Source organism: Dermochelys coriacea, chromosome 4 (genome assembly GCF_009764565.3).
Source record: "Dermochelys coriacea isolate rDerCor1 chromosome 4, rDerCor1.pri.v4, whole genome shotgun sequence".
Classification (NCBI taxonomy): domain Eukaryota; kingdom Metazoa; phylum Chordata; order Testudines; family Dermochelyidae; genus Dermochelys; species Dermochelys coriacea.
The window spans coordinates 60123025-60135370 of NC_050071.1; the positions used below are offsets into that span (position 1 = coordinate 60123025).

At 38.9% G+C, this 12346-nt stretch overlaps 1 protein-coding gene across 3 annotated transcripts in view; it reads right to left on the reverse strand.

Annotated features, from left to right (window-relative positions):
- GATB (glutamyl-tRNA amidotransferase subunit B) overlaps positions 1 to 12346 on the reverse strand; it is a 55830-nt gene that overhangs the window by 6815 nt on the left and 36669 nt on the right. For all 3 annotated transcript variants that reach the window (XM_038398823.2, XM_043513133.1, XM_038398824.2), the window contains 5 exons: positions 12153 to 12237; positions 10304 to 10348; positions 8450 to 8639; positions 3778 to 3911; positions 3166 to 3244 (listed from right to left, as the gene is read on the reverse strand). In XM_038398823.2, the coding sequence (XP_038254751.1) occupies positions 3166 to 3244; positions 3778 to 3911; positions 8450 to 8639; positions 10304 to 10348; positions 12153 to 12237 (533 nt within the window). The remainder of the gene's footprint in view (positions 1 to 3165; positions 3245 to 3777; positions 3912 to 8449; positions 8640 to 10303; positions 10349 to 12152; positions 12238 to 12346) is intronic.

Here is a 12346-nt window from a genome sequence, read left to right on the forward strand (position 1 = left end):
AAATGTGGCAAGGTTTGATAGCATCACTCAGTGATGGGCAAACAGTATAGTTATTACTCTGTGTCCGAATTCAGATCATTGAGCACAATGCATATACTACAAGGAGCTAGTAATTAAGCAGGAGATGCCATCTCTCTGAAATTCCTCATTTTATAACCTGTCAAAACCGCCTCTGTATAAATAAATTAAAATGCAAAAAGCTCTGTTAAAACAACGTTAATTTTCTGACTTAAACACCACAACAAGGAAACAATTAAAAATAAACTCTGAAGGTCCTCTTCAAAGTTTCAGGCACCAGGCTGACGGGTGCTCTCAAAAACCACATACACAGAATTTCTGTATACCCACATGCACTAAGTCGTCTCAGTGTTTTCTGCCCACTACAAGCTTTTATTATTTTAAGACCATTTCCAGCCACTGTGAGCAACCACAATTCTGACTGGCTTAATTACGAACTGAGACTTCTCAGCTCCACCAAAAACCAGGCCAGTTTAATTTACCCAGACTTAGAACTCTTGTCCTCTTTATAACAATTTTTTGATGCAAAGACAAACATGCAGAAGTGAATAGACACTAATTTCATTCCAAATCTGTAGCTACAGTGAAACAATAGGTGGAAGGAATATGCAAACACCTGCCCTTGTTGATCTGAGAACATTAACCCTGGAACCTCATTATGTGAGTTAAGTGTCTTAATTTCACTGTTGACTATTTTAGAATAAAAAACATTAGCTAGTTTATTTATCCAGTGGCGTTTGTTTAATATTCTACAGATATAAACTTGCAAGGTTTAAAGAGACAAATAGTTATTAATTATATCATCATAGGACCTAAAACGTGATAGGTGCTCTGCATTCAAACAAAAGTCACAGTACCCCACACAATTTTACTGTTTATTTTTTAAAATATAATCAAATATATTGTGACAGGGTCAGGCCAGATGGCTACAGGAGAGTGATAGAAGGCAGATATATTAGCCCCAGGTTAAGTAGATCCCTTTTCCCAGGGTAAGGTAACAGGGAAGGTTCCAGAACAATCAGGAACTTTCTGGAAACAATTAAGGCAGACAGGCTGATTAGAAGACCTGCAGCCAATCAAGAAGCTGCCAGAATCAATTAAGACAGGCAGGCTAATCAGGGCACTTGGGTTTAAAAAGTAGCTCACTTCAGTTTGTGGTGTGCATGCGAGGAGCTGAGAAAGAGAAGGCGTACTACTGGAAGACTGAGAAGTACAAGCATTCCCGGAGGAGGAAGGTCCTGTGGTGAGAATAAAGGTGGTGTTGGGAGGAGGCCATAGGGAAGTAGCCCAGGGAGTTGTAGCTGTCACGCAGCTGTTACAGGAGCCACTGTAGACAGCTGCAATCCACAGGGCCCTGGACTGGAACCCAGAGTAGAGGGCGAGCCCGGGTTCCCCCCAAACCTCCCAACTCCCTACTTGATACCGGAGGAGTTGACCTGGACTGTGGGTTCCACCAGAGGGGAAGTCTCTGGCCTGTTCCCCGATCTACTAGGTGGATCAGCAGAGACTGTGGGAATTATTGTTCTTCCTTTTTCCCATGCTGGCCAGTGATGAGGCTAACTGAGTGAACGGCAGATCTGAGCCACGGAAGTAGCCAAACTGAGAGCTGCCGTGAACCTCTGAGGCGAGGAAATCCGCCAATAAGCCGCAGGACCCACCAAGGCAGAGGAGGAACTTTGTCACAATATATACACAGATATATTTTTTTCTTCTCTACAGGATTTAACTGGAGTTGGAAGAAAATTTATAGGGGATTAGAAAACCTCAAGTGAAGATCTTGAAGGGGAATAAAAGATCTTAATTTTTTTTTAACAAACATAAAATGGTGAAAAAATAAATTTTATAAAATGATTCAAAAATGTACTCAACATGTTAGAATTTTGGAGTGTATTTCTAAAAAAAATATCCAGTAGCTTTTCCAGAAAGATCAGCAGAAGCCTAGGCAATTTTTTTTGCATATTTCCAGTAACCTCACAAAAATGCTCATTGTTGTCAAATGTGACACGAACACCTTCCTCTGCTCTGCCAAGAGTGTCAGCATTCAGTAGCCATTTGTTAAATTTTTCAAATAGGCACCTTAATCCTTTCTCCCACACTTCCGAGTATGCATGAGAAAGACTTGCTGTAAACGACTGCAAAGTCACTTCACTAGTGTCCTGAAATCCCTCCTTTCAACTCACTTCCCCCATGAAACCTAAAAAAGACTTGATAATGGTTAGGCAGCTGGATGTGCTGTGACCACTGCCTACCATTCTAACTGGCATTGTCACATTGTTACCTTGTGCTCCCCAGTTTTTTGTCTTGTACTTAAGTTGTAAGTCTTGAGGCCATGACTGTCTCTTTGTTATATGTTTGCTCAGTGCCTAGCACAGTGGGCTCGCATCCATGATTGGCATCCAGAGACTCTATCTCAATACAAATTAATTATTAGGATTCTTTATAATAATGGTCATTACTATATTCCCTGATGTCAAATGTATTGTTAGCACAGTTTCTTAGATCCCATCTTCGTTTTGAGAGACTGACCTAAACAAGCCAGTATTTGAAAAAAAGGGGGGAAATAGTTGATTCTATCTTGAGTGCCTGGCTCAGATGCAGCAAAGAGTGTCATTGCCTTATCAAAAGGTCAAGTCATCCTCCTTCAGTCTCACAAGGCACTTGACACAAATTTATCTTTATCAATAAACCCAGCTGTGTTTTGCCCTTTGCCATTCAGTGGGATGTATGACCTCTTATAGCTGCAGCTCCTATTCAAATTATTAAGAACTATGAAGCATCAAATTCCCCGAGCATCCACCAGAGACTGGACCAAGCCACTAAAACATGGATATCAATTCTAACCTTCCCAAAGTGCAGCAGTGTTCAGAATTTGGGATTTGATTATAGGGATTATTGGTCAGTGGCGTCAAATCCAAATTTCCCAAAATTCAGGCATGTTTGGCTTTGTTAGGGATTTGTTTCAGGCCTCACTCTACTATTTAACCCTGAATTTTATATACATCCCACCTCCAGTAGCAGTTTGACAAATTTCATGCTTTAAATATAAAATGAATATACTGACACCATGGATTCCAGATGGAGATTTACTGGGAAAATGAAGTAAGTAGTGGCAGTTTCAAAGGTACAGAAGATCCAAAACAAACTCACTTGTTTGGCTGCTGAAGAAGAAATTGCGCCTCTCTCTAGAAGGTTTAGAAGGTCTGCCAGGAGGAGAGAACTGACTGGACTAAATTAAAAAAAATTAAGGTGGGGTGAGAGCTCTCAAAAAAAACCAAACAAACAAAAAAACCACCACACAGCATAATCTTTACATCTCTACATGATGCCTGGTCATTTGTATAAGTGACATACAATCATTTAAACAAAGATTAAATGTTATTACTGAAAGCAAACTAATTACCTTGTTTCCTAGTGTACACTATGTCAATAAACTTTTAAAAATGTAATTGTATTTTTGGTCAGCTGAGAAGGTTTTGCCATTTTAATAAGATAAAAATGGAAACCCATGGATTACAATCGGTAGCGATTAAAGATTTCCCGTCTCTGGAGGCTATGGAATAGACTTGGTTCACCAAGAACCATATAGACCTAGGCTTCCAAAAGAAGTGGTGGCTTCTGTTGTCTACCCACCAGGGAGTTACATTGCACTAAACTAGGATACAGTGCTGGTGTTAGAGGATACTATTCACAATTTTTTGTCTGGCCATGGGAAAACGGATGTTTCTGTTTGATCAACTCAATATAATCAGAAAGCTTCACCTTTCCTTGACTGTAAGGTTGTGTTGTTTTAAATAACCAAGCATATCATTTAGAATCCAGCCAATCACTTTCTTTGGATTCATCTGGGTCTGTCTCACTACATTTTGAAAGAATTCCATTAATCCGTCTTCATTCTGTCAAGAAAAAGAATTAAATGGGTCAATGACAGAAAGGTACAAAAATTAATATTTTAGGTACATCACATATGTGTAGGGTGACCAGATGTCCCGATTTTATAGGGACATTCCCGATTTTTGGGTCTTTCTTATATAGGCTCCTATTACTACCCACCTTTTGTCCCGATTTTTCACACTTGCTGTCTGGTCATCCTACATATGTGTATTTAGACCTGGTCCTCTCTCATTCCCAGATAAACCTGATCTGTGCACTCATTGCAAGATCTTGGCAACCTCTAGTAACTCCAGTAAGGCAATAGTGCAATCTACACTAGGAGATGCTCTATGAAAAGAATACATAAGCATAGCTGTCAGCCCATCTGCCAGGTTGATAAGATTGTACATTTAATGTAGTTTCTATCTTTCATTAATCCTTCCCTGAAATTAGTGTACAGGCAGAAGCTGCTTCACCCAAGGCAGGTGTTGAGAGTTCTCTTGTTCCATTCTAGTCTTCCTACCCTGTGGTGAAATGAGCTGTCAAAGAACATGCTATGTTTACCAAGGAATGGTTTTCTGAAGCCACCTAGAAATATTTAATGCTCGATCTTGCAGACACATTTCAGATTGCAGGAATAAGATGGACTTGTTTCTATCCTTGGGTGATTTGGACGGGTCAGACCAGAAGAAGCAGAATTTTTATTGTTCTAGTTTTTTCAAGTCAACACTGATGAAGGCCCTCAGTGTTGGAAATTTATTGCATTGGGGGACACAGATTCAATTTTAAAGTGTACAAGAAATCTGAGATTGTTTTTAGTAAAACAGATATAGCAGGATCTGATGGATGCTGTGATGTTTGTCTGATGGATGCTTGTGATCGCTCAGTAACTGTAGCACGTAACTCAAAAGACCTCCAAGAGACAGGGTATATTGTAAATGGGCATTCTTAATTATCAAGAGAAGAACCCAAATTCAGTTGTGCTACTGGACTTTGTATACACGTTAAAAGTAAAATTATTAATTTAATTGATCCCTTACTAAATATTGTAATTTTTCTAATTCCCCTCAGGACTCATTATTCCAAATAAGTCTTAAAATGACAAGATAACTAAACAGACAATATTACCTTGGAAGTTCAGTCAGGAAAAAGTGAGCAGGTATTAATGCCCCTTCTTAGCAAATACTGTGGACCTTTACAACCACATTTTTAACATGGGTGGAGCAGGTATGCCCAAAAAATGCTCATACAGGATACATTCAACCAAATTGCCAGACCCACACTTCCTAGATTTTCAAAATGGAAATACACATATTTGCAACCATTTTGTTGTGCTTTTTTTTGAAAATCTGCCTAGTATCATCTTTACCAGTACCAGTCTACGATGAGTGAAACAAAGCATGTGCTTTATTAAATTAAAACTTGAACCAAATTGAATCAGTGTGACATGAATGGAATATTTTCCTTATTGTTCCTGCAATTTGTTATATGACAGAAAAGACTTGATCAGCCTTTGATTTCCAACCATCCTTACTACCCTACTGTGGGATGTTAGTTTGGACCAGTTGTGCATTCTGATCAACTTTCCTAGAGCCAAATTCACTAACATGGAATACCAAAATCATCTTGTGACTCATATTAGGAATATTTATCTGAGAAGATGTTTGTCAGACTATGGAACATCTCATGCAGGCAGTTTTGCTATTGAGCTCTTATACACTGGATACCGACACTGAGAACAATTTTCTCCAAAATCCTAGCTCTCATCCCTCGCTATTCAATATAAGACAGTTAGTTAGTTTTCACCACAACTTACAGTTTTCTTAACTGCATTTAGTAAGTACTTCTGCATTTCTATCAGCTTAAAAAGATTAGCATATATTGAGATAAAAATTCCCAGATAGAAGAGAAGATTAAACAAATTTTTATCGTTACTGTAGCATATACAACTAATATAAAATGCTGCATAAGTATCAGGCTAAAAAACAAGGTGTAATTCAAATAACAGAGAATACTGGCAGAGAAGGCATCCGTAACAAACATTTACACTTTAAAGCAAATCTCTCCTTCTGCCAGTTACTGGATAACAAACCAAAGGATATTTTCAGGTTTCAGAGTAGCAGCCGTGCTAGTCTGTATTCGCAAAAAAGGATATTTTGGATCTTTACCTATCTCATAGAAGCCATTTAATTGGTCATACACTGACAGTAGTACTCAGCACTTACTTAACACACCTGTATTTTAGAATGGTAGGGTACTTTAGACATGTCAGTAACCTATATTAGAAGGAGCATAGATACTAGAGGGAGCTGGTAGAGGAAGAGAATGAATGATCATATAGGTCTTTTCCGTCTGTAACTTCTATACCTCAATGACTCTGATCTTTGGATGTCAAAAGGCCTTTTTTTATTATTTTATGGCAGCACATTAACTCCAAAGTCCCATGTCAATAAATAAGCAAAACAAACAAAACCCAAACAAACAAAAACCTACCAGGAAGACAGCCAAAATGTTAACAACCACCCGTGGCCAAAGCCTCCGCAGGTGCAATTAATTCCAGGTGCAATATTTGCAGGCCTGTTGGTTTGGAGAGATTGAACTTGCATGCACAAGTTGAGTAACTGAACACTTAGCTGCTCAGATAGTATGACCAGCTGCCTATATGCATGTGTAAATGTGGGATTTTGTCTAAGTAAAATGTGCTCCTACAAATACTCCCAGTTAATTATTGCAATTATAAAAATCTGCTGAAAATTTGGCAATACATGTTTAAGAAACCACAGAAATAAGGAGATTCAAAGTGAAGGATGTCCTTCCATTTCAGTTCATCCTGTTGTACTTAGGTCCTACAGGAGCTACAATCTTCCACACTGGAGCACACACAAGTAGTTACTGCATTTAGTACTGCATACAATGGTGAGCTAAGAAACTAATGTTCATTTTGAAGTCTGACATTTTAACAGAATTTTTGTGCATAACGTTCACACTAACAAGCTGGTTAGTGCATTTTGAAGGCATCCCTCTACCACTGCCATTTATTTAATGAATACTCTTGGGCACTGTAACTTGAAATACTGTTTCTTAGATTTGTGCATCTGGCCCTACCAGCCATCTATGGTAGTTCTGAGTTAGGCTTAAAACGGCAATGGAAACATAATTTTCAGGTGAATTAAGGTTAACTATTCTCCCAGTGAGTCAAATAAGTGAATTTGTACAGAGAATAAACATGCTGCCATCCTAATCTACACTAAAAGGAGAAAGACCCAGAATGCAGACAAGACCTCCCTGTCCTTCATTTATTGAAGAAAACTACTTTCAATGCAGCTGTATTTATACATCTTTCTCACAAGCAGGAATCCAAAATCTTCTTCAGAATTAAGTTATAAAGAACAAATTGAAAAGAGAGAGAAATTAAGAGGCAAAAGGAAGGAAAAATATGTTTTCAAGTGAGATCTGCAAAGTGAAGGAGAGTTGATGAGACAAAGAGCTAGCAGTTACATATGGCTGGAGCTGCAGAGGAGAAGACTCTTGCATCATCACTGATGAGACTATGTAACAGCAAAGAGGCGAAAGGATTAGCTAAAAAAGGATCACTGAGGAGAAATGGAGGAGGGTCCATTTACTGCCTTCGATCAAAGCATATTTGTTTTCATAAATGAGAATTTTTCCTGAGGTGAAGTTACTTATACATGTGTGGAGAGAAACACTGGCTGCAAAGCATTTTAACATCATTAATCAACATCTCTCAACTGCTACCTTCACAACCACAGGACTTCTACATGACTTATGACTGAGGAAAATTTGTGACTTGCTGGTAAGATGCAACATCAGTAAGGCAAGAACCTTCCTAGCCACTTTCTTCTCAAGAGATTTCTGTAAAATTTGATTTAAATACTGACACACAAAGTCACACAAACTGCTGGATCAATTAAAAAAGGATTGAAAGAGCACAAGGATGCTGTAATTTGTTTTCAAGAGACTGGATGGTCTTTAGATGGCTTCCAGAGGTTTCCAGATTTTAAACAATCTGTTCATTTGCACCCACAACCCTCTCACCTCCTTATCAACTTCATTTTTTGGGCAAAGTTTTCACCATGTTCGATATTGTATATTTTTTACGAAAACAATGGTCATTTATTATTTTGTTAAGCATGGACAATGCGCTTGGCCCTGTTCCAGACACAAAGACAAAACAATACCTGCTGTGAAGATCATGCACTTATGGACAAGACTTAGTTTGTCAGCAAAAAGTTGTACACTTGAAGCATTGTTAATGAGTCCACTTTGAGAGAGATGAGATCATCGTTCACTAGCAATTTGCTAGCTCCCTATTTGTTCAGGAATCGCTTCTCATAGAAACAAACTGCACATGTTATTTCTGAGCCTGGTTGAAGGATTTGGCACAGAGATACAATTTAAGAGAGCTGTTAGACACATTTCCAAATTTAAAAATCCATGGCAGCTGACAGCTGGTTAATATGACATTTTACAGTGCGTTTTCTCTAAACACTGAAACTTTGAAGTTTCTTGGTTTATTTTAGCACTCGATCAATAGACCTACCAATAAGGCGAAACTATGTTCAGGCAGAATCCCATACTGTTCAACAAGCTTCACTCTCCTCACACTGGGGAGATCAGGAAGCCTCTCCCGAATCCAATCAATATTCACCACTTGCTGATGGCTCATATTAGCAGGCAACGATTTAGTATCATATAGAATCAATGGAGGGAGGTTTGGCTCTGGCATGAACCTGGGGAGAATGGAGAGAGACGAATTTGGAGTTATTTTTTAATCAAGACAATCCTCAGCATCTCAACAACAGGCTGTAAAATTTGTGTGCAAAAGCTAATGTTCCTCTGGAAATGATATTACTGGATTTAACTGACCAAGATACTGAAACTTCACAGCTCAGTATATTACTGTCAAATAGGGAAAAAAATCAGTCCACAGCCACTATTTTCTCTCTGATTATCTGTCACTGTTTGCCAAACAACCAACCAGCAATAGAAAAAGGGTAATTTAAAAAATTTGACACCCAAAATATTAAGTGTCGATGCAGTCTATTGCTCTTGTTGGTGAGCATGAATTGTGTTTCTGACCTGCAAGGCAGTATGCATGGGACAGGAGAGAAGCATATTGACAGCCAGCTGCCAGGAGTTCTCAGTGCAGGTTGCAACCTCTCTCATATTAACCTGAGGAGTGCTGATGAAACCACATGCTGTGTTAAAAGCAAAATTACCATGCTCAGCAGGATGTCATAGTAAATAAAACTGAATGACAACATCAAAGAACAAAAGATCTCAAAGAGAACGCTAATTCAAGCCATCAGAAAAGCATTGTGATTCAAACAGCAACCTTATCCTGACATGAACAAATGATGGACTGATAAATCTCAAAACATAAAAAAAATTGTTTTCACCTTTGAGAGACACCCTTTGAGCCCATTGAATTTAAAAAGAAATCACGTTTAATGTGTTGGATTTAGATTCGGTGTTTAGTGCACACAAATAAGTTCACAAAATATATAAACAATGAAATGTAAAACTTGATAATATACATTTTGTCCGTCTTTAGCTGAAATAGCTTGGACTCTCTTCCTACCCACATTTGCCTGAATATTTTCTTATAGTTGTTATACATATTAGCCATGTTAAATAAGGATCTGGCCTGACACTAACATATTAGAGAATAAATTCATGAAACATGAATTAATTCATAAAAAGAAAAGGAGTACTTATGGCACCTTAGAGAATTTTTTCTTTTTAGCTAACACCCATGCACTCAGAAGCAAAGGCTAACCAGGCTATCATATTAGCCCCCAGCTGCCCAAGCACACTAGCTGCCAAAAACTGAAAATCCATTCTGTCCAAATAATGTTTACTGCTATATTTCCATAAATGCTCATCTGTAAACTTGTAAATATAGAGCGGAATTTTTAAAAAAAGTGCTCTGCCTTGGTCTAATTCTGCTCTGTCACTGAAGTCAATAGTAAAACATCCATTGCCTTTCATGGGAGAAGAGATAAGCCATCATGGTATATGAGGCCTCATAATCTGAACATTTGTAATTTTCCTCAGTAAATGCTTAAAAAGGAGAAGTGACTTCACTGAGCTCAAAACATGCCTAAAAATACACTAATGGTTATTATGCCACTACACAATCACCCTATAGCATATGAACTGAGCCCACCAACAATCCAACTCAAATGTGTAGTAACATCCCCACTGATTTCAGCAGGGATAGATAGGATGGAGCCCAAAATCTGAATTGCTGTGAAAAGGACCTGATTTTGAGAGGTATCCAGTGTCCTCGACTCTCACTGAAGTCAACGGAGGTTGAGGGCATTCAAGAGGTGAACTAGGCTTTTAGTTCTTGAATAAAAGTTAACTTTAGAAATAAAATGATAGTCATTACCGGTAATCCTGTTTTCCTTCTTTATCTCTCATTGGTATCGTACACCTAAAATAAGACAACACTGGTAAAATATTAAATATAATGGGTTTTACTCTTTCTCCAGTCATACTGGTACCTCTGCATAACTAGTTTTGTGGCAAATAACTTCACACCATGGAGCTCAAGAAAGCTTCATTAAGCCTGTTCAAGGCAAATGTGTGTCTTAGTATGCAGTCCAATTCTACCCCCTACACAGCCCAATGTAGAGTTTATCATTTTCTCCCAATATTACAAATATTTAACTTTAGTGCTACATGGCAAAGAAACAAAACCAAATGTCAAGGCCAATTCCCCACTCTGGCACTTCGAGTGCAGAAGGTGGGGGCCCACAAGGATTCTAAAAATTAATACTGGCCACTCCAGACTTGTATTAAACTCCCAAGGTAACAGTTTTTTTCTGACCTTGGATTGGTAGATGGTGCCACCACCCAAGTGCAGAACCCCCTTGAAAACCCAGGAAGGCATACTTAGGAATGCCTTCCTGTGGGGTATCCTCAAGCCCTTTCATGCCCCCTTCTGGGACGGGCTAAGAAAGAAAAAAAAAAAAAAAAAAAAGGAAATCAGCTGTTGCCACCAGCTAATTAAACAATGTGCACAAACCTCTTAAGACACAAAAATCTAATTCTGTTCTTTAAAAAAATAAATTTTATTAATAAAAAAAGAAAAACTACATCTGGAAACTCAGGGTATTGCTAGATTTTAAAAGAGCAACTACAAAGATTAAGCACCAAGAATAGCTTTCTTGAGGTCCAGCTTAAAGGTTACAAGCAAAACAAAAGCACCTGGGGTTAGCTCAGAGGAATCCACAGCCATAACGAAATAAAAGGGATAAACCCAATCTTCTCTTCCTAGACATTTCCCAATCTACTTACATGTCTGGGGTTTTACATAAATAGTTTCTAGGTAGGATACTGATGATTTTTCATACCTGGCCCAAGCATCTTACAGCATGGCTGCCGCCCTGTCTGCCTCTCCCCGGGAGAACAGCAAAAACAGACAAAAGGGGAGTCTTTTTTCAATTTTAAAAAGTTCTAGCCTTCCCCTTGGCTCTTTTGGACAGGTGTCCACTCACTTCCTTTTACCTATTCATAGCAGTGAGACTTTTTAACCCTTTATAGGTAGAGCAATTAAAGAACAGCTACTAAGAGGGATTTTATAGCTGCTGGCTGGCCGGCTGGGTGTCCATAAAAGGGAGCTACCCCCGCCCCCCCTTCATTTATCACACCACAAAAAGAGGAGAGTAAAGAAAATACATCAGGTGGTCCTGATGCTATAGCTCCAGAAACATATAGGGCCCAATCTTACAGCCTTTCACAGGCTGAAGTCCCACTGCACTCCAGTGGAAGTTTTGTCTGGCTTAAAATAAGTTTACCTGGATCCTGCAATTGTTAAATAATTTCAGTAGCTTGCTACATGCAAGAGAGCAGTACACGGTCCTGGGGGGAGATGGAATGGTCTAGTGTACAGGTTATGGGCCCGGCTGTCAGGGTTCTATTCCCAGCTCTGCCACTGAACTGTTGTGTGACTTCACTGTTCTGTACCTGGTCCCCCTCCCACGCTTAACATGTCTTGTCTATTTAAATTGAAAGCTTTTCAAAGAAGGGACTGTGCCTAGCACAACGGGCATCAGTTGAGGCCTTTAGACATTATTGTAATACAATTAATGGCTGTGATGAGACCACACTCCTGAATGGTAATTCAAACAAACAGAAATGGAGAGAGGACAGTTTAACACCAGTGACCATCTCACTAGGAAGCATTAAAACTCCAAAGATGCCATTTCAAATATCTCTCTAAAATATGAACTCACCCAAGTTTGTAATCAAAGGCTCTGGTTTCATTCATAACGGTTCCTCCATTTTCAAGTTCCTTGATTTGCCTGTGTATTTCATAGTCTGACAAAAAAAATTTCAGCTGAGTTACACTGCACCCACTGCATTTTTATACCGCCCGTTACTGCATGCTGCACTGCCAGGCAGCAAATGGAAAGGATTATTTGAACCT